The 27,310-nt window shown below is 40.6% G+C and overlaps 2 protein-coding genes across 7 annotated transcripts in view; one reads left to right on the top strand and one right to left on the bottom strand.

Annotated features, from left to right (window-relative positions):
- On the top strand, nucleotides 1-13,033 carry SYCP3 (synaptonemal complex protein 3). Of its 4 annotated transcripts, none has more exons than XM_081928434.1 (9): nucleotides 1-52; nucleotides 3,778-3,921; nucleotides 5,563-5,641; nucleotides 6,888-6,922; nucleotides 8,581-8,698; nucleotides 9,523-9,622; nucleotides 10,595-10,693; nucleotides 11,870-11,974; nucleotides 12,128-13,033. In XM_081928434.1, exons 1-9 carry the CDS (start codon nucleotides 16-18, stop codon nucleotides 12,179-12,181), a joined length of 771 nt encoding a protein of 256 aa, XP_081784560.1. In that variant the 5' UTR covers nucleotides 1-15; the 3' UTR covers nucleotides 12,182-13,033. The 4 variants fall into 4 exon arrangements, with proteins under 4 accessions (XP_081784560.1, XP_081784563.1, XP_081784561.1 ...); XM_081928437.1 differs by lacking the exon at nucleotides 1-52 and adding an exon at nucleotides 135-289; XM_081928435.1 differs by lacking the exon at nucleotides 1-52 and adding an exon at nucleotides 725-850.
- The window catches only part of CHPT1 (choline phosphotransferase 1), a 19,805-nt gene continuing 4,470 nt past the window's right edge, over nucleotides 11,976-27,310 (bottom strand). For 2 of the 3 annotated variants that reach the window (XM_081928388.1, XM_081928386.1), the window contains exons 2-9: nucleotides 23,521-23,668; nucleotides 22,232-22,373; nucleotides 21,629-21,713; nucleotides 19,126-19,257; nucleotides 17,722-17,880; nucleotides 16,734-16,859; nucleotides 15,706-15,816; nucleotides 11,976-12,207 (exon numbers count right to left, since the gene is read on the bottom strand). In XM_081928388.1, coding sequence (XP_081784514.1) covers nucleotides 12,163-12,207; nucleotides 15,706-15,816; nucleotides 16,734-16,859; nucleotides 17,722-17,880; nucleotides 19,126-19,257; nucleotides 21,629-21,713; nucleotides 22,232-22,373; nucleotides 23,521-23,668 — 948 coding nt within the window. In that variant the 3' untranslated portion in view covers nucleotides 11,976-12,162. Of the gene's footprint in view, nucleotides 12,208-15,331; nucleotides 15,411-15,705; nucleotides 15,817-16,733; nucleotides 16,860-17,721; nucleotides 17,881-19,125; nucleotides 19,258-21,628; nucleotides 21,714-22,231; nucleotides 22,374-23,520; nucleotides 23,669-27,310 lie in introns of all 3 variants that reach the window. The other variant, XM_081928387.1, reaches the window with a different exon arrangement.

Consider the following 27,310-nt stretch of genomic DNA (forward strand, 5'->3'; position numbering starts at 1 on the left):
GGGGGGGGAGGCTTTATGTTAGGGCAGAACCGAGTTTTCTGTGATGCAGTTGGTCAGTTAAGTATTTTTCTTTATTTTCTTGATGGGGGGGCAGTTGCTACGCCCATGTTTTTTATACCACAAATGTTTCTAGTGGGCTGACCATGGGATTGGAAAAAGGGAAAGAGAATAGAGACTCTCCTAAAAATAAAATTGTAAGTTTCACTCCAAGAAAATTTTAAGTGAGAAATGCGCAGGCCAGGACTGCCCCTCCCATTAGGCTGAGTGAGGCGGCTGCTACCTGAGGCAGGTAATTGTGTGGGTCATGATATGGCAGGAAATCGTTATTTAACTAATTGTTACCAATGGGGAGAAGTGAGAGACGGACTTGCGGTATTTTGTTTAGAGGGGGAAAAATCGAGTGCAACCTTTAAAAAATATTTATTTATTTATTTTGCCTCAGACGGTGTGCAGCATTACCATAGGCTCTTCTTTTAAAAAAAAAAAAAAAAGTCGGATACAGCTTCCTGAGGCGGCAGGTGCAGCCGATCCGCTGGAAGAGAAAGAATGGACTGCACCACTTCAGACTGCACGGGGGGGGGGGAGGAACTTTTGGAAGTTCCTCCCTTCATATAAAACTTCCCTGCAAATAGAAAACCGGCCTGGGGCGTTTAGAACGTTTCTGCTTCTGTGCTGGTTTATTATTATTACTATTACTAGGGAAATGTGGCATGTTTTGTTTGAAAGCGTGTACTGTGATACCCCCCCAACCCCTTTCCCGCCGCCTGAAGTTTAATCCGCTTGGGGGTTTTTGCGTTTACGCGTGCAGACGCGAGGCAAGGAGCGAAGGCGCCGGGTGACTTTTCTTTAGGTCTGGTCTGGCGCAGGTTCCACAGGACGCGATGTTTATTAACTGCATAGAACTTTCTTTGGGCCCGTTCCTGTCGTGTTTCTCGCCGCCGCCTCACCTTTCCCTCTCTCTCCCTCTTTCAGGGAGTGAGGAGAAAGAAGGGGGGTGGGAAGCGGCGGTTTGGGAAAGTAGGAAATGCTGCTGGGTGGTTGTAAGAGAGAAATTGGCGGAAGGGGGACCCGGGTGGGGAAGGACAACGGCAGAACCAAAAGGAGGGAACCTGAGGTAATTTAGGCGGGAAACGGGGCGGCCTTGAGGGAAGGCCATCAAGTCACGCGGCTGGTTTGGTGGTTAGAGCGCCAGGCTGGGGGCGAGGAGAGGCCGCGGTTCGAATTCCCGCCCCCAACCACGAAACTGACGGGGGGGTGTGTGATTTTGAGCCACTCCCCCCCCCGCCCCACCTCATAGGTCTCTCCCCAGGGATGTTCGCCTGGCACCTTTAGGCGCCAGGCAAAAAACGTTCCTTTTTAACCAAGCTTTTGGTTGATCTTAATGACATCCTATGCCCTTTTAAAATGGTTTTTGGTTTTTTTTGTGGGTGGGGGTGGTACTGGGCTGCAGTTTTTATTTTTATTAGGTATTTTGTGGTTTTATATATTGATTTTATTCTGTGAACCACCCTGAGACCTCTGGGTATAGGATAGTATATAAATTAATAATAATAAGAGGACTGGTTGGTTGGTTTTTCTTTATTGAATAATTTCAGTGGATAACAAAGGTGTATGTAAAACTGATCTGCAGGTCAGTTACATTTGGTGTTTTCAGTTCATAGAGTCAGTTACATTTTGTGTGAGACATGGCTATCATAGGCATTGTGAGTTTGAGGGGTAGATTTCCTTCTTTTGTATAGTGGGGGTTTTTTGTGTTGGCGTCACGTGGACAGATTCTCCACCTACCCATTTATTAGTTTGTTGGTGGTGAGAGAGATTGGGAAGTCTAGGGCGTGGTTTTATTCATTCATTTGATTGGTTGGTTGGTTTATATACTGCCCTGTACCCGGAGGTCTCAGGGCGGTTCACAGAACAAAATCAAAATATAAAACCACAGAATATATAATCAAAATAAAAACAATAACCCTGAAGGTTGGTTGCCTTCGGTTGATTGCAGTGAGGTTGGTTGGGGGGGAGGTTTGCAGGGCTGTTGTGACGGGGGGGGGGGTAGAATGGGAGGAGAACCCAATGTGTCATGCATGCACTTTGCCTTGGGCTTGAAAGGAAGGTAGAGCAGAAAAGTTTGGTAAGTGAAGAAAAGCGGGAAGAGGTTGTTGGTTGTGCTCTTGTGGCTGAGTGAAGCAGCCTTTGAGGCTGCAATTCTAAAACACATCCGGGTGTGTAAGCATCATTGTACAAAGTGGATTGTACTATCGGGAGCTAGAACAAGGTGCTCCAAAATGGGAGGGGAGGAAAGGGGGATGAACAGTATGCTGTCAAACAACAGTAGTATTTTTAGATTATTGAATCCCTAATTGTTTATCTTTGGGGGTTTCTTTCTCCAGTAGCCCAACCACACCTTGAACTTGGTACAAATAATAATTGGTTAGAAACCATGTACAAAATCTTAGAACTTAACAAATACATAATAGATCTAACAGTGTGTACCAGCAGTCACACCTCAAATGATGTTGAAACACGGAGAAAGTCTCCCTATAGAGCTTTGGGGGGGTGACATTTTCAGGCTCAAGGGCCACATTTGCCCTTTGCCAACTCCTTGGGAGATGCATGTCAGCAATATGTGTGGCCGTCTTGCACTTTCACATGCTCACACATACAGGGAGACAATGAACAAACTGTCTCCCCTCCCCAGCTGGTCTGTGCAGGTCAACTGAGGGGGAGGGGGTCACATCTGCATTCATCAAATGATCAGGGAGAAGACAATTTATGTCCCCATCGAGGCGTTCAGTTCCATCCACCCCAGCACTGTCTGCTTTAGTTTCCTTTCTCCTGCCTCTGCCAAAACTAGTGGGAGCTTGGGGTTGGGGTTCAGAATAACTTGTTTGGGGGGACTGGATCAGACCCATGCTGTAAAGATTGAAATATGCAGTCATCTTCATGTAACAGATGACCACTTAGATATCCTGATTCTACAACATATCATGTGATTTAAATGTAAAAAGAGGTTATTTGAATTGGGCCTGGAAACAAAATTGGGAGTCAAAGAACTTCATGCAGCACAGCTGGTCTAGCAGAATTATTTAAACTTTAATAGCTCATTCAAAAATTGTTCTTGGAGACATTTTACAATAATTATTCACTGTAGCTTACGTAGACAAATGAGGTTTAACTTCAAAATGTGTGAAAGTTTTGTAAAAATATTCTGCAGATATGTATTGAATTCTGACTGAATTCGCAATAACAGATACAAGATAAAATAGTACCGTAGATTCCGGCGTATCAGGCGACTGGACGTATTAGACGACCCCCCCAAATTGGCAGCTGCAATTTGGGGGTTCGTCTTATAAGCTCAGTCGCCTGATACGCTGGGCAGGTCCGTGCCGGGAGAAAGCTGCCCGGCGTGGAGCCCACTGCTGCTTCCGAAGCAGGGCGGGCTCTGCTCCTGGTGGCTTTCTCCTGGCGCAGAGCTGAGCCAGCCACCATCTGCCTCTGAAGCAGCAGAGGAATGGGCTCCACACCAGGAGAAAGCCGCCCAGAGCAGAGCCCGCCGCTGCTGCTGCTTCAGAGCTGCCGCCGCAGCGAAGGGCAGGCTCCGCTCCGCGCCACCCATACCCAGCGTATAAGATGACCCCCGATTTTTTAACCTCTTTTCCAGGGTTAAAAAGTCGTCTTATACGCTGGAATCTGTGGTATCTTAGTATCTTATTTTCCCTATCTTAAATTCATACTGTGTGTTATGTGGTGAATTAAACAAAAAATATATATATTTTATGGCAGTTGCTCTGATTATGGCACCATCAGGAAGAAAATCTGCAGCAAAAACTGCTAAATTGGCACAGGAAGATCCAATTGTTAATGCCTACGACTTTGAAGAACATACAAAAAAACATCTGAGTGGCTCTGAAGAGGATGTTAGAGAAGGTGTAGTAATCAGTACAAAATGATAAATACATGTTTTGTTGCACTCCTAATACAAATAGGATAAGTCATCCTTTTTCTCACAATAGTATGGGGGGACACACACCCCAAATTCTATCAAATAGGACTGCTGGATAATCTGACTTGGCATTTGCCTAAGGCTGTCTTCGCAACAGCAAATTTCTTTGTGAAATGGAAGAAGTTTACTCCTCATTAGATGACCATGCAATTGGCAGAGAAGGATTCAAACCTGATACTTCATTCAGCAGGTGAAGTTCTTTCTTGAAAGTGGATTCCACTTGAGGGATTGGGAGGAGATAGTCTGACATTCTCAGCAGTCATAGAGAATGGAACATAATGTAGCTTCTCAGCTCTTCATTGAAGCCAGGCATTCAGAGCGTATTACACTTTTGTACCTGTTGCTCTGATTTCCAGTGCAATCCTAGGGCCAATTTAAAGTGCTGGTGTTGAGCTTTAAAAGCTCTGAATGGCTTAGGCAGGGTTGCCTAAAACTAGGATGGGAAAAAGGTAGATCAGGATCTACTGGCAGATCTCGATAATTGATAAGAATTTCTGATTCCCAATTATTAAATGGTTAGCATACTGAATTAGGACCTCAGAGACAAGGATTCAGCCACCAACCTCACTTGGGAGGCCTTGGGCAAGTCACCGTCTTTCAGCCTAACAGAGTTGTTGTAAAAGTAAAATGGTAATTGGGAAAATGATTTGAGGTCACTGGAGAAAAGCTAGGTATAAATGTAATAAACAACAACAAACTGAGGAACCCCCCCCCCAATATACTGTTGAAATGAAGAAAGTGTGTGTAGGCAGGGGTTAACAAGGGTATTCTTTGTGGGGAAGGACCATGAATTTGGTTAATTTCTGGTACTCAAAACAAATTCTTGGATGCAGAAGAACGTAAGAGTAGCCTGCCAGATCAGGTCAATGGCCCATTTAGTCCAGCACTGTATTCTCTCGGTGGCCAACTTAGATGCCTGTGGGTAACCTGCAAGCAGGACTTGAGCTCAAGAGCACTCTCCCCTCCTGTGATTTCCAGCAACTGGTATTCAGAAACATTGCTGTCTCCTTTTTCAATATATGTCTTTGCACCAAGTTTTGGTTGGTGGATCTTGGAATACTAGTTTTAAAAAGCCTGAGATCTGCTTGGATCCATAGCAACTTGCTTATACCTTAAGATCTGCCTTTGAAGCTCTACTTAGGTGCCTATTTATAATGGAAATAAGACTGGCAAGCTGACAGACAAGGGTATTCTTGCTCATGGCCCCCAGATGTGGAAGGCGATTTCATGGGACATTACACAGAGCCCATCCCTTCCAGGTTTTAAACAGGCTATTTTTACTGTGGCCTTTATCAGTTAATTTGGGCTGAGTGCAAAACTAATATTTTCACCTAATTTTGATAATTTTATATTATGCTGGGGTAGTGATGGTCCTCTTCATTTTTAGTTCTCACATATTGTTTTGAGATTTTTGTGGTGTTTTATATGGTTTTAAATGATATTTTATGTAACTTGTAAATTGCTTTTTGAAGAATTTTCATTTAAAAGTGGTATATGGGATTTAAAACATTTTAATGTGATACAAGTAATTAGTAAACTGCACGTTCTATTTCCCTCCCATAAAGATGAAACTCCAATAATTGATAAACATGGGAAAAAAAGACCTTCACTGACTCCTCGTCCTGTAGTTGAAGATGAAGTTGGGTAAATAGTTTAATATTTATTTTTTGCCATGTAATGTTAAATTATTTTTTACAGTTATAAAGTATCAGTTACGTTTCCAGTGCCTCTTTGTTACAATTATTGTAGCCAGAAATATATATTACTTTTACGTTGTTAAGTCTAGTTACAATCTAGATCTGTTTAAAAAAACAGCACCTTTACATAGGAACATAACTAAAAATTTGTTGGCTGTAGATCAGAGCTGGATAACCTGTGCTCCTTTAGATGTTGTTAGATCAGGTCCCACCAGCCTCAGCCAGCATGGCAAATAGTCAGGAATAATGGGAATTGTAGGCCTACAACATTTGAAGTGGTTAGATACTGGTGTGGATCCAAATCTTCTCTTTTTCCAAAGTAAGGAGCTTACTCTGATATAAGGTGCTTGCTCTGTTGGAGGAATCCCCTTCCATTGGAGGAAGAGAATCTTTGAATCTAGCCCACTTTAATTAATTAATGAAGGATAATTCAGTTGCCCTCTTCTCAATAATTATTACAGAATAGAGAGGGAAGGAAGTTCTGAAGTTAACAGAGACTACTAGGGAGCAAGTCCCAATGAACGTTGTGGGATTTCTGAGTAGACATGGAAAGGATTGCACTGTTCTTCACACATTAAGTTACATCCAAACCACCATCAAATCCCCAATAGATCAACTCATAATGTAATAGAAGCCCATGTAAACCATGTTATAAATGTAAACCAATTTTACAGCATAATTCTAAACATAGTTCAGAAGTTGGGTGCACTGAATTCTATGAGAAATATTCCACAGTAAATGTGTTTAGGATTGCAGTCTTAAATTTGCTTCAACTGCCATGGCTTCCAAGGATCCTAGGGACGTTAGCATCTCTGACAGAATTTTCAGCAGACTCATTAAGCTTATAATTAAAAATGGCAGCTTTCAACATAAGATGTTTTAAACTACTGAGTCATAAACAGAAGGTTATGCCCTTTGTTAATTATATATTTCTTGATGGGCAAAATCTTGGCAATATAATTTAATGTCTATCCTGTTGTGGTTTACATTCCCCCCCCCCCCAGATGCCCCAAAGATTATACCCCTTCACAGTGCCGATTCCCCCCACTCCCTTTGTCACAAGGCTTTTAGTAGTGTTAATTATTGTTGGTCTCTGTTGCAGCTTGCTACCACTTACAAATAATATCTGAAAAATATAAACTAGTTCTCTTAATGCAAAAAAAGTCATTCTAAAAATATGAATATTTTTATAGGGGAGAAGTACAGAATATGCTGGAAAGATTTGGAGGTATGTTTTAGAAAATACTTACATACTGTCAGTTAATAAAATAGTTATATGGGAGAAGGGTCCTGCCCTTTTATTTCAAAATACAGGATTGTTTCCAAGTAAGTTCTGCTCAGAGTAGACCTAGTGAAATAAATGGATATGGCTAGCTTTAATTTTAATGGCTCTAACCTGGAAACAACTTAGTCGGATATAAACCAGTTTTTAAAATAAATGTTCTCTTTTTAGTCATATGAACAAATTAACAATTTGCATTCCAAACATTATTTCCTGTAGTATGATGGCAGGAGTGCAGTGGGTATTGTCATTTGTAGTACTTAATTAGATTGATCAATTGATTACATCAGAGTTGCAATAACTTTGCCAAAGCAGATGTGCCAATGCAAACTTCAAGATTAGGGTGCAGGTTATCCATGCCTGCTCAGAAAAAAATTACTTAGAAATTTCTATGTCTTTCTCTGGGTTTCACACTCATGTGAAGCAAATTCTACTAAAATAGACTGGCTAGGGCAAAATGTGATGGAACATGGCCTTCATTAATCTGCTAGACATTACTGGCAAGATTCCATCTTGTCTGTGTCCATATCAGTTGCCTCCATAGCAAGAACCTAGCTCTTCTCCACTTTCTGTAATGAAGGGTGGTAGTTAACAAAGGATGATGCAAAAAGACTTCTTAGTTTGTCCCAATGCCTGCTCAAGGACAAGGACTGCAATGCTTCTTTGATCTAATCAACTGACTTTAAAAGTATCCCAATTAACTGAGGAGCAGTTTTTAAAAATAAAAATACATATTTTAATACAAGTGCTTATAAAAGCTATTGTATGGCAAGAAACAGCTTAAAACAATCTCCCTTTGGCATGCTTATTTCTTCTGAAATGATGCCAGCTACAACACATGCACATAATCTAAAAACAAATGTGTTTCTTCCTTCAGCCGTGTTTTTACCCATATGCAGAATTGATTAATCTAGTGACTAAAGTGCATATAACTGATCAACTAATCTTTAATGAGGTTTCAGTCCTGTTAAGGATACACAGCATGGCTACAGCTTATGCAATTTGAACATGGGCCACAAGCTTTCTCAAAGCCATCTTGAACTTCATGATGTTTTGGAATATGTCTGCAAATCATGGAACATGAATAATACTGTACTTGACAGTGAAGAAAGGCAACTGCTTAACCAATGCTGTATTTTGCTCCTTTGATATTCTACTGTCTCTTATTAGAGTTCTCTCTAAAGTTTTAGCCTCAAAAGGTATTATGTTTTACAAAAGCACCTGCCTAGATTGTTTGGTTATGGGCTTGCTTGAAAAGGGCTTCATGTAAGAATCCAAATCTTTGGATTGTGCCAGCCAGCTTCCGCTTAGTTTGTGTGTTTATTGTGGGGTGTTAAAAGTGTTGATGGCAAAATACTTCACTGATAGATCAACACACTATAAAAGCTGCCATATAAACCCTGTAATTTTAATACAGCTTATACTAGATTCAAAATCGGTTTGAGAAGAGGTCCCTGGATTCATGCATTAATTACTGTAGCCAAACGCTGCAACAGCCCTCCAGGTGTAGTGTGTGAGACATTCTAGCCTTTTTTGTGTAAATCTTACAAACCTTTACATATGTTTTAAGATACAGTGCCTAATGATTCTTTGTCTTTCTGCAGCGGACATTAACAAAGCTCTTCTGGCTAAAAGGAAAAGATTAGAAATGTACACAAAAGCTTCTCTCAAAACAAGCAACCAGAAAATAGAACACGTTTGGAAAACACAACAAGAGCAAAGGTGGGGGTTATAATTAACACTAACATACATTGCACATTTGTGGCAGAGATTCAACCTGTGGCCCTCAGTCTGATTCCATGTAGGCAGGGAGAGCCAACAAGCAGAAAAGCCAAAATGGATGAAAGCAATAATATATGCAAGCGATCAGATCAGACCTGGCTTTCCCTCTCTTAGCAGCATGTTAAACAGGGGAAGAGAGAAATGGGGGTGTCAGAGAGAGGGTGGCCCTGCTCACTATTGGCTCTGTTCCTGCCCATGAGCAGAATGTGGCCCCCCAACAAGTTGTACCCCTCCCCTGGAAATGTGACACTAGACCAAAAAAGGATCTCCATCCTGGACTTAGTGTCTGAGTTTTGATGTCTGTCTGGATATGATTTCCTGGTAATTTACTATAGTAAAGGAGTTGGTTCCTAATCAGAATATTTCATTTTAGAAAGCAAATTCTTTAAAATAACATTTAAGTTACATTCTTAAAGGTAAAGGGACCCCTGACCTCTTACACTATTTATTCAGAAGTTCACCTTACTGAACATAATTGGGCTTACTTGAAGTAAACATGCATATGATTGCATTGTAAACCTACTTTAGAACAATACTCTTCAATGTTCTATGGTGTGTTTTTTCCCAAATTAGAAGATGGCCACCTTTCACCTTAGCTGTGTTCTCTCATATCTACCAACTCTTCCTTTTTTAAAGTTTGTGTGACTAACTGAATGTTTTAGGTGCTCCATCTTTCACCGATGCCTTTACAGTTTATAAATCAATGGTATTTCATGTTAACATTCAAAAATGCATTATTTCAGCTTGCAAAATATATATTTTAGGCAGAAGGTCCAACACGAATATTCTCAGCAGTTCCTGCATGTATTTCAACAGTGGGATGCTGATATAAAGAAATCTGAGGAACAGGAAGAAAAATTAATGGTTTGTTTTTCTTAACTTCTTGAATAATAAATGTAAGTGCCTGAGGCTGATATTTCATTCTCCTTATACTGCAGTGTGGAATGTTACCATTCACAAAACAGACAGGTAATATTCAGGGTTGCGTGTAGCCCTAGCTTTAGGAAAACAATATGCTCACATAGGGTGAAGGAGATCTAAGTAAATTAGCAGAGTCCAAGTGCTGATCAGTAATAACATCTCAGATATTAGGTCAAAAGATAATATTACGCCATAGTTAGTAGGGCCAATGTTTCTGCACTGTGATCAAACTGTGATCAATTTGTTCCTTAAATAAATATACACTGGATAAGCTTGCAGTGGTAAGCAAAAACAATATGTTCAGTGGAAGATAAGCATTCAGTTACTACAAGAAGTTGCCCATTGTTTATGGCGGCATATAAATGTAAATAAATAGCAAGTGAAAGCAAGAAAACCTTGCCATTGGAAACAATTTGACATGTAAAAACTATACGCCATTTTCTTAGAATTTCTTTCTTTTTTTGTTCATTCACTGACTTGCATGCCCCTGAAAACCCTATATGAATGTACAACAAAGGCTTAGAAATTAATTTAAGAATATATATACACACATACACTTATAACTGATGGCTGGTGCCTACTGGGAGTAGTTGAGTGGAAATAAAGGAAACCAACAGCAGGTGGACCTAGAGCAAACTAATTCTAGTTTTGTCCCTAACCTTTTCCTTTCTGAATCCTACACAGGCCAGGGTGCAGCAGCAGCAGCAGTCACTGGCAGTGTTACCCATGGATGGGATGTAGGCAAGGCAGATGGGGCAAACTGAAGTTGGAGAGGCAGTGCCCCATTTGTCCTAGCATACCAGCTTCCACTGCATTTGGTTATGCTTAGAGTTTACAATTAGTAACAATGTGATAGAGCTTTATTATATGAATATTTATTCCTACATTTATTATAGCCTCTTTTCCCTTCCTTAGAACCTGTTTCGGCAACAACAAAAAACTTTCCAACAAGCAAGAATAGTGCAGAGTCAAAGACTGAAAACAATTAAGCAGCTGTATGAGCAATTTTTGAAGGTATATTAAAAAACAACAACCATTTGATCAAGTTTGTTATTAAAAGTGCATTGTTATTTTAGTTTACAGTATATTAAAACAAAGCTTGTGTGAGAAGGCAGCTTCCACCACTGGTTTTCTCTTCCCCTCCTTCTACCTACATCTCCCGAAACCTCTTTCCAGAGGGTCTAGATGCCCTTCTGCACAGTGGGGTCTGTCTCATATAGGTCTGTGATGGGCCAGGAGGATTTGCCTGAAATTTCACCAGCGTTCTTAGAGGGTTTTTGGAGGGTACAGAAGGAAGGGAAGAAGAAGAAAACCTGTTGCATGAGCTGCTTTCTGCTCATAGAACTGCTGGATACAAACAGACATCCTGTGCTGTCCCTGCTGCTAATATGGCAAGATCTGCAGTGGCATACTATCTATACATTTATGCTTAAAAATAATTGCAACTACTACTTAAACTTTAACTTCATGTTGCATCCATTCTGCTCTGTTTCCACTTGATTATTTGACACCTAATATGCATTGCATGAAGAGTAGCATGAGCATCAACTGAATATTGCCCCAGCAGTACTGTTGATCTCCTCTGTGATGAGAGACAGCATGGCTACATCTTATTTTCATAGTTGGATAAAACACACATATACAGTGGTACCTCGGGTTAAGAACTTAATTCGTACCAGAGGTCCGTTCTTAACCTGAAACAGTTCTTAGCCTGAGGCGTGCTTTTGGTAATGGGGGCCTGCTGTGCCGCTGGCACGCGATTTCCGTTCTTATCCTGGGGCAAATTTCTTAATCTGGAGCAACCACTTCCTGGTTAGCAGAGTTTGTAACCCAAAGCGTCTGTAACCCGAGGTACTACTGTAATGCTAACCTTGTCAAGCCTTTACATTTGTGCATATGTGTTAGTAATATCACTGCTTTGTAGACTCTTTTGTCATCTTGCTGGCAATTCCTGTAGGGCAGTTGAACAATATATTGTTTGGATAAGCAGTGCAAAGAATAGAACACTATTCCAGATGACCTCTTACCATAGCATAATTACTTCTCAAAATTTTGATGTGTTTAGGCTACTATCGTTGCCATTGCTAAGCACTCTGGTAATTCATGGCCATTCCTTGACTTCTAAAATGTAACAACATTTCTGGGTGTAAACCAGTAACAGATTTTCATGAAGCTGCTATCTGATTTTAGAGTATGGAAGACATGGAGAAGACTCATGAAAGTCTTTTAGTAGGTGCACAAAACGAGCTTCGGAAAGAAATGGCTATGTTGCAAAAGAAGATCATGATGGACACTGTAAGTGTTAATACTGATTTATGGAAAATTTCAGTGACATTTTAAAACAACATTTAAATAGAAAAATTAAACATTTACCATTTATATTCAGCAAGTCAGAACACTATGATACAAAATGTTACATTTGATCAGCATTTTTTTCTCTCTTAACAGCAACAGCAAGAGATGGCAACTGTTCGCAAATCTCTTCAGTCCATGTTATTCTGATGGCTCAGTGGAGAAACAACTTGTACCTAAGTAACATGATACAATTATATACATTAGCCATATGGGGAGGAAGAGCCAGTATTTTAAACGCCATATTAAAAATTGCTATATTTGAATACCTTACATTCAGCTCTGATATCAAAGAAACCGACAGCTCATTGCTGCTTAGCAACAGGATATGCTAATTTTATTTTTTTTCCTGTGTCTCTCAAAGTATTCCTGATGGTTTTTAATTTGCATCAATCTTTTTTCACCTTTTAAATTCAGAATCTAGATCCCAGGGTTAAGGTACCTTTTTGAAAGTTCAAGATACTTAATGTTATTTAACTGTCTGACAGACTGTTATTATCAGAGTGTTTGGTACAAAAACAAATTGCATGTACTATGGGATTCAAGGCCTTATTAAAAATTGTGTACTTGCAGCAGAACTATATAAACTGTTTCAGGTTGCTACCAAAAAAATGTTTCATTCTTATATACCAACCAGAGTAATATGTCTTAATCTGAAAGCTGAAGGAGATGCATAAGAACTTTCTTATGATTATAAAATAAAATATACATGTTGCTAGTTTGGGATTTCCTTTATTATAAGGCACTCTTAGTAATTTTCCAGTTTCATGGTCTCACCGTAAATAAAATGTTCTACTTTTTTGAGGGAAGATAGTCTACCAGCCCCTAATATTATCAGTAAATTCTGAATAACTAAACAAATACACTCTACAGTTCAGGAAACCTAATTAAAAGCAAAATTTAAAAGTATATCAAGCAAGTACCTATCTCCAAAAACTCTAAATGAATGTTTTCCCCCCTCCCAAACAGCAAAAACTTCCGTCATTAAGTTTTGTTTTTGTTTTTTAGAAAAATAAAAGCATAATCATATTTTCATACTGTAAAAACACACTGGTAATTCAAGCATTACAAATAAAACAAATTTTTCATTACAGCAACTTAGAATCACAGTTTTAACTGTTTGAAATGTAGCAATAATTTATTTGGTCTTAAACTCTGACATCACTTTAAAGGAATCCAGAACAATTACTACATGCTATAATAAAGGCAGCAAACCATTCACCTAGTTTTTGGATAAATACATGGTTTTATTTAAATGTCAAGCTTTGCCTCCATTAATTATCCTAATGCCACTTCATGGAGATTCTTTAGTGCCCATTAGTCAGCATTTAATTTTGAATTTGGTGACATGCTGAAGATCCCTCAGTTTTTTAAGCAGACTATCTTTTCAGCTAGAAAATAAAGAGATCGTCATCACTTGTTTAAAACTGACCCAGGAGGGTAACAGTTTTCTTTCTATCTAACTGTTCAGTACTTTCCTTTTTAATGGAGAAGACTGGACAACTTTCTTACAGTGAGCTTCTAAGGCACATGTGGGCAACCTGTGGCCCATATGCAGCCGTTACAAATGCCCAAACGGCTTCTGAATTTTGCTGGGGGGAGGAAGCACATGTAAATCACATTCTTTGCAGATGATGCACTGAGAGGAACAGAGCTGCAATGGGGAAGAAGGCACATGGGGAGAGGTAGCCCCATAAACTTTCCTTCCCAGCTTACTGGTAGACTTCTTTCTGGATAAAGTTGCCAGGATTCCCCCACCCCCCATTGTTGTTAAACACATAGCCAAGAATCACTTGGGATTGCTTGGATAAAGGAACTGTGTTGTATGAACTAGCTCTAAACACCAAGAAAAAGACAACCCTGAATTTCTTGGAAATAGTCAACCCAGCTTGTCTGATGATAGTACCTACAACTGCTTTTATTGTTACAGAGCATCAAATCTTAAGTTGGGGTTCAGAATGTTTTACGTTCTTCTGAAATACATATATTTATAACTGAATTAAAACTCAAATCTGTTGCCAGTAGAAAGAAATCAGCTCAGTCACTAGATCTATCCACTCCTGTCACTTAGGTGTTTAAAACTTTCTGAGAAGGCTTTGCATTAAGTGAAAATACATGAAACTACACATTTGTCCACAGCTGAGGTTGGCATATTTCTTTCCTCTTAGCTACACAAAAAGACTTGGCTGGGAGTTATGGTTCTATTTTTCTTTACGACATCTAGAAGTAAGTGATGAAAGACACACCGTAATCCTCCAGAGACCATCACTGTACAAACTGCTTCCTAAACAAAACAGTTTCTAGACAGGATGATTAAATCCCATATAAAAACAGCACAGCTATATAATACCTAGACATCACTGATAAATTTTACTAAATGAAAATGCAAATTTATTTGTTGCCTGAAATGTCGAAGACTTCATTCTACTACATTTTTAAATGACTTCACATTCTGGTGTATTAAAGAGGTTTTTGTACCTATGAGAGGAATTTATTTTGGGTTGGGGAGAGAAAATTTAATCACTGCCAAAGGGCACGAGGTGTTAAAAAGCCCTTTCCTCATTCCTGCTCAAACTGCATTTTGTAAAGAAAGAGGAAATGTATGCTGTATGTGTTTTGGTCTTAGCAGACTGTTTTATCCAGCTTAACATCCCTCGCTCACTCATTTCTTTAAAAATACAAGGTGGAATTCAACATAGCGCTCAGTGGGGTATGTGCATGGGGAACGAGGTCCAATCACACAACAGGACTTTCCTCCAGCTTCTCCGCACCCCCATGCAAGCCTCCAGAGCAGATTTACAGTGCAATGAGGGCAGTGAGAATGTCCTGGTATGCAAGCAGACCTCATTCTGCGCTCAGTAACAATGTTGAATCCTGCCCACAGGCCAAATTCTTAATAGCAATTCACAAATATTTATACTGTAAGCGAAAGAAGTGCAATTATGATTCTCCCTGCTCATGCAAAGAATTTAAACGCTTAAGAATTTAAACACTACTGCAAGATAAATTATGCCATAGTTTTAACCTTGACAACTAATTTATGGTTAAATTCCTTATTTTTTTCCCCTTTAACCAGTATCAGAAACTCTTAAACATAGTTAATATGAAAGACACACTCCTAAGACTTTGATACAAGATGACAACTCAGTAGTTTTAGCCCTTAAATATATAAAAACAATATTCAACTAAGACTCTAGTTTTCTCCAAAAGCAGTGAAATGTAGAATGGATAACTTTTGCAGTATTTTAATTGTATTTTATACAATTACTGTCCCTATATAATGAACCAACATCACACTACCTTCTAAGAAATCCATATTTGGCTGTTTCTTACGAGTTCAGTTAGCTGCCAAGTACATTAGGTTTTCAAGCATTTCTGTCTGCAAAGAGCAAAACAAATTTCTAAATAATTTGCTACTTTGTAGCAAAAACTTCCTTAGACTCTCTACTCCTATGATTTCAAAGTAACAATTACAGTAAGTCCCAACAGAGCCTGTAGGTACTTGGTATTATATAATTAATGTCATTTAGCCACTCATGCACTTAAGTTCTCTTTGAAAATTTCCACAACTGCATTGCTGTAAAGGGTATTTTCCACCATTCAACACTTTCCCCACCCCCAACCAACTCCTCCTCTTCGCTTTCAGCTATAAGTCACTCATTATGGTTTTGAACCTGTTCAGGAGCTTGATGAGTTGAGATTTTGAAGACTTGTATGTGAAGGTGAGCTGCAATCTGTTTGCATAACCCAGTGGAGTATCTCAGTAAATCAATCAAGGATGTGAACTAAAGAGGGAGAAAAAAGTTCAGAGCTTAAGATCAAAACATGTGTTGCACAAATGAATTATTCTGTGCTTAAATTCTCTCTCGCTCTTCAAAGCACACAGATAAAGTTATAACAGAAGCATACACCTTAATTCTACAATTGTTAAAACGTTCTAGTTAGATCTGTAGTTCAGAGATTACATGCATGCACAACGAAAGACAGAAATTTAAATTAAATTTAAATTAACTGCTGAAGATGAAGCCACTCATCCCAGTGCATTCACAGACTTATCAACATCAACATCATCCCTACTATAATACACACCCAGGATTCTTGGCCTGAATACAGTGGGCCAAAGGAGAGTGGACAAAAGGAGAAGAAAATAGGTCAGAAAAGTCTCTTCCTAATTTAATACTAAATTAAGAAATACAGGGGATATCTGGTTTGTAGTCCGGTAATCGTATCTAATCAATAAAACATGTATTTTTGTTTCTTCCCTATGATGCAGCTTTCTTTAGCAGCCTGAATTTAAGAGTCAATTTCATTCAAACCCACAAATGTAAAAGGAGTAGATATGTGCATGCAATAAATTGGTAACCAGCTCTTTAGGTTTTAAAAATTTTATGACTTTTTTTGCAATTCTTACAAACACGCTGTAAGATAAGCAATTGGAATCTCATTGCAAAGAGGGAGCTGAGACAAAAGACTTTTCTAAGGTCACCTAGTGACAAAAGCAAGATTTGAATGAGGGACTTCCCAATTGAAACTTGGTCTCAACTTCTACTTTACTACCAGAACATGGTCCAACACAAATAAAAGCAGGTATACCTCTGAGCCTTCATCTGTTTGGAATACAAGGCTGGAGAGTCTGACTCAAACACCTAGAAAGGAGAAAACACTTTCCATAATTTAGTTAAGCATATGGAAAACTGCTTACCAGTGCTATCCACAGAACGATATATTCATCGATAAAGCTGTTGAAGTACTGGTCTAGAAACAAGAGGCCAGGCCCAATAAATGCAGTATCTTGTAGGAAGATTTCACTTTTGGTCATGTGTGCAATCTATGAACAAAGATTAGATTTAGTTACTAAACTAAGATGTTTAGATCCTATTTTAACACAATACAATTGGATCATATCTTAAGTCAGTACCTGACCCCATCTGAATATTCAAGGATTCAAAGAAATTTATAAGCAACATGATGATTAAGGAGATGTTTTGTTTCCAGACGTGGTTTCTTCTTAATTACAAACATTTAAGAGAACTATAAAGGCTTAGACATAAGGAATGCTCAGGGCAGAATATTAGCTGTAATGGGTAACTGGTAATCTTCACTGGTGTCTGTCATTAATTGAAACATACTTGTATGAATGGAATGGACCTTTTCCTTCCACATGTCCTCAAATATGCTCCAGAGGATTGGGGGTACCCGCCACAGTGGATTTAGAGGCCACGGGATGAGAGAGCAAGGGGACGGACACCCTGCTGCACAAGCAAATTTTCATCTATGGGATGTTGGCTATCATCCAATACGTTTTGCAAAAGAACTTGCAGCACAATTCTGTCCATGTTTATTTTGAAGTTAATCTCTGTCCAATGAGTCTCCTTATTAGTACAGGACAGCAGCCTTAAGGTCAGAGCTGAAGCTCCATGTCAGCAATTGCCTATATTGAAAATGGCATCAGCAAAGAAATACTGTGTAATGATTACCTGATCTTGCAACAGATGTTGAATCATATTAAAATTAAGATACCATTTTGTCATTTCTGTGCTCTTTAGACTGAATAAGCTGTGCGGTGCTCATTTTCATTTTTTATTAATAGATATTAGCTTAGCAGTAGAACATTCACAATGCTTCACATGCATTATTGCATTAATACATCATAATAATAAATGCTTAAAACATTGTTAGAAACTCCTTACCACCAACTTTTGTGTGATTTTGGCACTCACAAATCCAAATGTTAAGACATAGAGGCAAGGATGCTTTTCAAATAGTTGCGTTGTAGATTTTTTATAGATCATTATTGCCAAAGTAATAATCAACCCTATATGAAGGCCTGGTGACAGAACACTTGTTCCCTGAAAGGCACAAATAATTAAATTATATCAATTTTATAACTTGTATCCCACTCTCAGATGCCAAACACACCATGAATTCAAGTCGGCTCACACCATCAGAACAAAAATCCAGTGTAAAAAGCCCAAACATACATCTGAAACCAACATACAACAATGAAACATTCATGGAGCCAATCACACTAAAATAACAAAATCTAAGGAAAATTAACTAAAGCTGCCTGAACAGCCATGTTTTTGCCAAACAGCTAGGAATAAAGTGTGAGAGACTGATGAACCTCCTTCAGCAGGGCATTCCACAGATTAGCTGCCCTGGAGGAAAACTTCAGATGATGAAAGTAGCAGGTGGGAAGGGCATACATAAGGAGGTGGTCCTGAATGTACTTATGTCTCAAGCAATTTAGGGCTACTACTAGATAAGCGGGTGGCGCTGTGGTTTAAACCACTGTGCCACTTGGACTTGCCGATCTGAGGGTTGGCGGTTCGAGGCCCCGCAATGGGGTGAGCTCCCGTTGTTCAGTTCCAGCTCCTGCCAACCTAGCAGTTTGAAAGCATGCAGTGCAAGCAGATAAATAGGTACCACTCTGGCGGGAAGGTAAACAGTGTTTCCATGCGCCAGAAGCGACTTAGTCATGCTGGCTACATCACCAGGAAAAATTGTCTGGTCCCTCAGCCTGTTAACTGTCAGGGGTGCCTTTACCTTTACTACATCTACTTAGAATCTCACCTGCCCTTTACATCCCAGAGCAGGTTACAACAGTGTAAATATACAACGTTGTTGTTGTTTAGTCGTTTAGTCGTGTCCGACTCTTTGTGACCCCATGGACCATAGCACGCCAGACACTCCTGTCTTCCACTGCCTCTCGCAGTTTGGTTAAACTCATACAACATTAACGTAAGTTAAAAATAATCTGCAATCAAAAGTATAGGATGAGTCCTAAAGACATTCTCTCGGGAGTCAAAAGGCTTAGGTTTGTTCCAGAAACAAACAAGTAGCCAGTTCAAACTGAACAAGAGGGGAATGGTATGTTCTGAACGCCTAACCCCAGTAAACAACCTGTTTAAATTCCCAAATAGTAGATAGTAATATTTATATTATTACAATGGATGTTTAATCCTAGATATAGAATAAAACTTGCTAAATTAAGCACACAGCAAACCTGTTTATATAAAACATCACAGTAAAGTAAAGCAACTTCATGCATCAAACATTTAGGTTTTTTTGTTTGTTTGTTAAAGAACACTTACTGCTATTGTAGATCCATTCTTCCCCACACCTCCTCCAAATATTACTCTGAAATAATTGTAACTGGAAAATATTGCTCCACCCACTATTCCAGCAACAGGAATCATCTTCAGTCTTAGATCCAGCACAGGAAGCTTGCAGGGGAAATGTAGAAGATTTTAAGATAGATTAATGTCTTTCTGCCATTATTGAAACATTTTAGCAATTTTTTGAACTATCCATTTTCTTCATTTTTTAAAAAGAAATCAAATGAAGAGCATAGTCATGCTAGTAAAATAAAATGTAGAGCACAGTTTAATTTTGCTAGGAACCCAAAGGTTGCATAATTGTTTTAAATTCAGACAGGCATGTTGTTACTAACATCTATAAACAACATGTATCGGCTTTCTAGCTTTTATATTTCTGAAAAATGGATAGTTCTTCCCAGTTCACTGATCAAAACAGCAGTAGCACCACAGGAAATGCAAACACCATCTGCCTGTTTTGTTATATCTTGCTATGAAATTGCATTACCAATACTCTCCAGCTAATAGACCTTTAGAATAAGTATTTACCTTTCTTATTCAATTGTAGTTTCAAGGAAACTTCCAAGACGCAGCAAAGGGTTAAAAAGAAGAGTAAAAAAAATGAATTTCCTGTAACCCACCAGGTTACACTAAGGATATGCTATTGAGACTTCTCAATCAATTCAACAGTTAATGTAAAACAGAATAATGAATGGACTTTCACAATGTAGAGTTGTTTTTTAAAAGAATTCCACATTTTGACTGCTTACAGTCATTTGAGAAGAGAGCATGCATTTCAAAATAAAAATAAATTTTAGTAGATATATTATAGCGACATGCCAGAATATTGATTCGCTTCCAAGAGTGGACTCAAGACAGCTGGGAGCTCTGCTGTAGCTGTTTAAAAGCTTGCAGTGTGGTGCCCAGTGCCAATTTTCAACAATCTCTTACCATGCAATTCACACCTAGCTTTACTATTCATCCAATATCTTGGATTTCCAAGCAGCTAAAGAATTGTGGCCACATTAAGCTTAACTACATGGATCAAGGCAACAGAAAACCAACCCCAATGTTCGTCGTTACAGGGGTTATGTTTCTTGAGATGCTACTGCATGCATTCGGATTGTCTCAAGCTGGTTGTCTGCAATTCTGTGTTCTACAATATAGGCATAAACAATACATTCTTGAAAGCAGAGGCAGTATAAATTTGCTCTGACGTTTTGCTAAAGTACAAAACATGCATTCTGCTGCCTTATGACAAATTCAGCAGAACCTTGCCATTCTTGACGGCAGCGGCAGTTGCGGCCTGGTGTCGCCATGGCCAAACTGGGGGACAGGCAAAAACCTCCCGTGTGGCTGGACAGTGTCATCAACCCCAGTAAGCTACAGGAAGTGACAGGACTCCCCTACCTCTTTGTAATTTAAATTGGCCAGTTGGAGACCATACTATGGGGTGGGGAATTGGAGATGGAACTGCATAAGCCTGTTTCTACTCAGGTCTGTCTCCAAATCATGAAAGCTGACTGCACCACCTTCCAGAAGTACAGTCAGCACTGAACATCCCACCCTCCCACCCTGGATAAATTTGGCCCTGCCTGAAGGTGGTGTGTGTGTGTGTGTGTGTGTGAGCTTGCTGAGGAGTCTCTTGGTCGCCATATTTGGCCCCTGGGAGGAATTTTCCTGCAGGCCAATTGGACCAGTCTAGGGGTTTCAATTACCTCCCAGCAATTGTCACAGATTGCTGGCAAAAAAAAGTTGGATCCTTAGTCTAATCTCCTCCAGATAAAAGTAGTAGGGTGCCCTGGTAAAGGGGTCCCAAAGGGAAGTCCATATGCCCAGATGGGGGCTAATGGGCCACAGAACTCCCTGACTGGCAGCCTGGAGGGGTTGCCTATATCTGATGTGCATCAACTGGGCCGGCTGATCCAGGATACATACCCAATGCCTAAGCCAAAGTCTTCTTACATCTGTAATCAATAAAGCTGTGGCCATTTAGATCTCCAAAGGCTGTTATTTATTGCTTCCTACGCCTCTACCCAAACGAAGTCAGGCTTACTGCGACTCAGCCCACAATTACAAAAGTGTTAAGTGACATAATTTTGCCAGTTGGATCAACTTTTATAGAAGGGAATACAGCACTGAGAATAATATGAAATTCAACTGTCTGTGCAGAGCATTTATGTATTTAAATGATCTGAGTGATTTAACACAAATATCACATATGGCAGATGGGGTCTTTTTCCTCTGTAGTTCTAAACTCATGCATAGGACAGCACATCACGACAGTAAGATAACCGAGCACTGGAACTACATTGGGAAAAGGCATCCTAGGTAAACATATAACCGAGCCAGGGCTTTTTTTTTTAAAGCGAAATAAAATCAATGTTTAACAAAATGTGGCATGGGAGAAATACAAAGGATTAGAGGAAGCTGCTAAACAGGAACCACACAGGACTGTGTAATTTACAAACTTTCAAGCCTGATAGTTATATACAGTTACCTTAGTGTCCCACACTGTTGTTCCACCAAATGCAGATATCAAAAAGAGTATAATTACGGCTATCTGTACTTCAGTTACATCGACTCTGTAATAAAAGAGAAATAAAGTTGATCCACACCAATGACTACTTGATAGGGAATAGCTTGCTAAATATTAAGATTCATCAAAGTGGTTGTGTGCCCAAGACAAAGGTTAACAACTTCAGGTGATTCAATTATTTGCTGGATATAAAAGTCAAATTTCTGGGTTTTGGTAATTAAATTTCAATATACAAAGTATATGCTTTGCTAGTCAATACAACAGAAAGTAACTAAGCAGCATTTTTTTCACCAAACTCTCTGAATTTCTCTGTCATGCAATAGGTTTAGTCTTTTCAGAATTTTAAATGTACAAGGAAACCCCTTATGGAAGAGCTAATTAATATACTAAATCTCAAGCTGGTGGATTCCCCTACCCTGCAAAAAGAAATACGCAACGATGATTGCTGCGGGGGGCGGGAAATCCTGTTGGATCTAGGTTAAATTCTACCACCCCAATTGAAACACCGGGGCAAATGTATTTCAAACGTCAGTCACAGAGCAGATTATCCAAATAGCCACTTACTTGCCAAACTTTAGCATGCCACAAACATAGGTTTGCCAGTGAGCACAATAAAACAGGAACATTCCAATAAAGCAACAGAAGAACAGCCAGTCTGGGTTTGTTCCTAGCCGAACTGCTAAGCAGGCTCCAATACCAATGAAAACTGAAAAGTCCAATTAGCTTCCGTTAGTTATCACAGTTATTTGAAGAATGGCATCTAAATAGTTTTGAGCATTTGCATGTAACACAGTTTGTGGTGGTGCAGTAAAATGGGTGGAGATGCAAGCCATACTTGTGGTGAAATAGGCATCGGCCCAGAGACATTTGCAAGGTTCTTGCTTCATAGATTGCCCATCCGGTAGAGGAAGTCAGGGGGTGGCATCCTTAACCCGTGGCACTCCATGTACTGTTTGACTCCAGCTCCCACCATCCCTTCCAGCATGGCCAATAGTAAGGGGTGATGGAAACTCCCATCCAACATCTGGAAGACCACAGGTTAGCTACTGTGGTCTAGGTCAACATCACATTCCTGACACAAAATCTCTTGTATGGAGCCATAACATGCAAATCGTTTGTTGTTTTTTTAACAAACTCTTTTTGGAAGAGTTGGAAAGGACTGTCGAGGGTCATCTAGTCCAACCCCCTGCAGTGCACGAATCCTGCCCACAGCCGTCCCTGGGTTCAAATCACCAACCTGGTTAACTGCAAGACACACTGATCCATTGCACCACCTATCTATTCAAGAATATATAGTTTTACTGGATGTGGAGCTTCTTTGAAGCTAAGTTGTAATGAAGTAAAGGTAAAGGGACCCCTGACCATTAGGTCCAGTTGTGGCCGATTCTGGGGTTGCAGTGCTCATCTCACTATACTGGCCAAGGGAGCCGGTGTACAGCTTCCGGGTCATGTGGCCAGCATGACTAAGCCGCTTCTGGCGAACCAGAGCAGTGCATGGAAACGCCGTTTACCTTCCTGCCGGAGTGGTACCTATTTATCTACTTGCACTTTGACATGCTTTCGAACTGCTAGGTTGGCAGGAGCAGGGACATAGCAACGGGAGCTCACCACGTCGCGGAGATTCGAACCGCCGACCTTCCGATTGGCAAGCCCTAGGCTCTGTGGTTTAGACCACAGCGCCACCCGCACACCAAAAGCATCATTATTTAAACCCAAGAAATACACAAACATTCTTGAAATCATTCTGATATGCAGCAATATATGCAAACTATCTATTATTGTCATATTCTGCCTGTCAGTCCTGTGAGTCTTAACACAAAAAAGTTTTTTTAAAAAGAATAATAATTAATTACCTGTAGAAATAGAGTCACAGCCATGGTCAAAGAGTTCTCCCAAAGGGGAGCTGCTGTTGGTTCTTCTGGCTTGCTTCCCATCAATAGCATCCAGGGACTGGTAAGCAAATAGTCCTAATGCACATGAGAGGAACACCCAGGGAGGAGCCTGAAACGAACACACAGGAGGATTCCATGCTATTAGGCAACTGCTGCAACATACGGAGTATATTAACAGTTGTGTAGGAGTCAATTACTTTCCTTATCTGTTTGTCACACATTGTACAGTTCCATTTAAAAAGTCCACACAATATAATTTCTTCGAAGGTTATCCAACCCACCCGCACTTTCCTACCCTACTGGACTTTGCACAACACATGGGTCAAGCAGACCTGGAAGGCTGCCTTTGGAATGTCATTTATTGCACAACGGAACCATCCCGCAGAGTACATAATGTGTACTTGGCCTGCTGAACCCTATTGACTTACCTGTCTTGATTAAGAAACATTTGTCTGTTTTATAAACTTTAATCCAGAGCGTACATTTATAGAAATCACCCTTTGTTTTTCACTCAGAGCTCTATCCCACGCTGGCCTTGGCTTAGCAGAAGTGCAAATTGGGGCTCCTGGTTTTAATTGATCCCCATTATCTACTAAACCCCATTCTTTTCCAAAGGGTTCCCCAACTCTCAGTAACAGCATGTGACAGAGCTTGCCACAAAGGCAAACCCACTACAGAATACCACCCTCACAATTTATTTTTTTTACATAAAATGAAACAAAAAACCTCCTCAGTCATTTCCAAAAGAGCATTCTTATACTCTAACCTGGTGCCCTGCAGATGTTTTGGGACTACATCTCCCATCATCCCCGACTACTGCCCATCATGGCTGAGGCTGATGGGAACTGAAGGAGGAAACCAGACTGGGGAAGGCTGCTCTGCTATTCAAGGTTCAAGTATAGAACTGGATACAAAACTACAAGTCTCAGAAAAGACAGGTGTGAATACGCACGCGAAACTTTACAAAGATGTACTGGCATCTTCGACATAGGGGATGCTGAAATTACATCCTGTTTTTTTAAAAAAAAAATGGGATGGGGCTATTTCTATCCTCTCCTATTGATTAAAGCATAACACTTACCCAGATGTGGGGTGGGGGATGGGAAGCCTGTACTACTACAATAGGCAATGTGCCCTGATGAATGGCTGACAGAACTAGAGACAGAGTGGGAAGCCTTTAATACTTAGATCACATCTCTGCTGTAATTATAGAGGTGTGACCCCAAAGGTCACAACCAGCGACTGATTCATTACATGCGGATCTTAGGCATTTTCTTAGTAAGTAATGAAACCACACATTATAATTAAGTATAATTACTCCCAGAAGAGTTGGCAATTACGAACAATGGGGGCAAAATTTAAAGGGGCTAGATTTTTCTAGAAAGTAAGTTTCATTCTGCATTTAGGGAGAACGCCGTTTCTCACATTTCACCCCCTCCCCTTTCTAAGCTATCAGTTACCCTGCATGCCCTTCCAGCAGCAAAAGAGGCTTTCTATATATAACCATCCTATTGCAATCCACTAATGTCTCTCTCTCAACTTTCATCCTAAAGTAACTGGACCTACAGGGGAAATGGGCTTGCAAATGCTTCAAAGCAAGCCCAGTGGGAATGTAAGCCATCCTGTTTGGAAACATTTTAGAAACACAAGAAGTTGCCATATACCGAGTCAGGCCATCAGTCCACCTAGTTCAATACTGACAACACTGGCCGGCAGCAGCTCTCCAAGGAGCCTTTCCCACCCCCATCCAGAAAATGAACCTGGGACTTTCTCCACATAATGCACCTGTGATACCTGGAGTATTCAAAGTCCAGCTACCAACAAGATGTGCACACTCAAACCCGGGAGTTTGTGTGCTCTTTTTCCTGCCTTGCATATGAGAAACACCAGTAAAATAATATTAAGGACAGAAGCAGAACAAATAGGGCAGGTTGCGGATAAAAGCTACAGAGGTACCTCAGGTTAAGTACTTAATTCATTCTGGAGGTCCGTTCTTAACCTGAAACTGTTCTTAACCTGAAGCTCCACTTTAGCTAATGGGGCCTCCTGCTGCCGCCACGCCGTCGGAGCACGATTTCTGTTCTCATCCTGAAGCAAAGTTCTTAACCCGAGGTACTATTTCTGGGTTAGCAGAGTCTGTAACCTGAAGTGTATGTAACCCGAAGTACCACTGTACCATGCTGCCTGTCTCCAGTTCAGGACCACTGGTTTAAACAAGCTCACAGCTAAAGACAAATAACTGTTACAGCTTCTCTTAGCCTAAGATTCTTAGTCCTCTGATCAGGTTACACCTCCAACAGCACACACCTTTTGCAAACATGAAAGCTGCTGCATGGACACACCCACATGCTACTAACAAGTGCTACCTCTCAGTGGCGTAGCGTGGGTTGTCAGCACCCCGGGCAAGGCAAGTAATTTGCGCCCCCTAACCCCTAACCTGCCGCCGCTGCCAGCTTCTTCTTGCTGCTGCCTGGTCTGGTCTGGTGTGGTTCTCTCCCGCGCTCAGCGCTGCGCTGGGCGGCCGCTGCGCTGTCCCTCCCCCAGATAGTCCCTCGCTCTCTCTCCGCACCGCACACCTGGCACCCACCCCCTCCACAGTGGGCAGCGACCCGGCGGCTCGGATCGGATTCGCACAGCCAGCACTGCAGTGAGAGAGAGTGAGCCAGGTAGGGGCAGAGAGCTGCGAGTGCGAGCGGCCCCCCCAGATGTTGCGCCCGGTGCGCCCGGCCCCCCTGCACCCCCCACGCTACGCCACTGCTACCTCTTCTGAGATGGAGGTCTCGTTCTGCCATCTGGCAGCTAGCACAAGTGGAAGGGCATATTAGCAGAATGTTCTCAAGTACTGATTCTGTTGCAATAATTTCCACTGTTACAGTCTCAGCATGGATGCCTATTGGCCTCCAAGATTCCCATTTTCTTGTTAGTTCTAACAAATCAAAGAAGCTGATGTCTAGAAACACATACAGAAACAAGTTTGGAGGTGTGCAATGCATGGGAAACGTGTGGGATAAAAGGAAAGAATGGACTTTCTGCAAGCTCCAGAAATTTGGGGGAGGGAGTGGGTAAGATTGAAATGATAGTGCTGAAACTAGGAAAAGAGCAAAATGCAAGCAACAGGGGAAAGAGGCCAGGGTTGCCCTGCTTTGCTATGCTTACAAATTACAGAACTAGCCAAAGCAGCACAAACAAGGCACAAACAAGTTCAGCCTTAGCTAACCCCAACGGTAAAGACTCCAGGCTCACAACGGCAAATTTCACTCCCCGATACTGCTTGCAAGTTGCAAAACATGATTAATGCAGGAGAAAGCGAAAGTGACGCAAAATTAAAAGTACACAGTGAAACTGTTGGGAGAATTCCCAGCACAGCATTTGCTAGCTTGGCAATTCCCCAATGTTTAGGGCTACAGTTGGCTGGCACTGAAGAGAACTGCAATCCAAAAATCTGGAATGCAGCAGGTTGGCGAACACTGCACTAGCAGCATGAACTAAAACCTTAAAGGCACAATCCATATAAAAGTGCACACTTTTAATTAAGCACATGTTATTTCATATTGAAACCAACAGAACATGCAGCAGGCCTCAAGTTCTTGGGACATGGTCCCAACTAAAAGCTGTAACCCTACCCAGAATTTAGTAAGTCCCAATAAGTCTCTGAAGTATGGTTTACTTCACAGTAGACATAATTAGGCTCCCATCCCACACTACGTGTAGGATTACTGCCTTAACATGCTTTAACTTCAGCTGTTCTGAG

Source organism: Podarcis melisellensis, assembly GCF_964234715.1.
Source record: "Podarcis melisellensis genome assembly, chromosome: 10".
Classification (NCBI taxonomy): domain Eukaryota; kingdom Metazoa; phylum Chordata; class Lepidosauria; order Squamata; family Lacertidae; genus Podarcis; species Podarcis melisellensis.

Coding starts and splice junctions, on each gene's coding strand:
- SYCP3 (XM_081928434.1), top strand. CDS start 16: ATGTTAGGGCAGAACCGAGTTTTCTGTGATGCAGTTG. Junction 6,923..8,580: donor TATGCTGGAAAGATTTGGAG/GTATGTTTTAGA, acceptor GTCTTTCTGCAG/CGGACATTAACAAAGCTCTT. Junction 8,699..9,522: donor AAAACACAACAAGAGCAAAG/GTGGGGGTTATA, acceptor TATATATTTTAG/GCAGAAGGTCCAACACGAAT.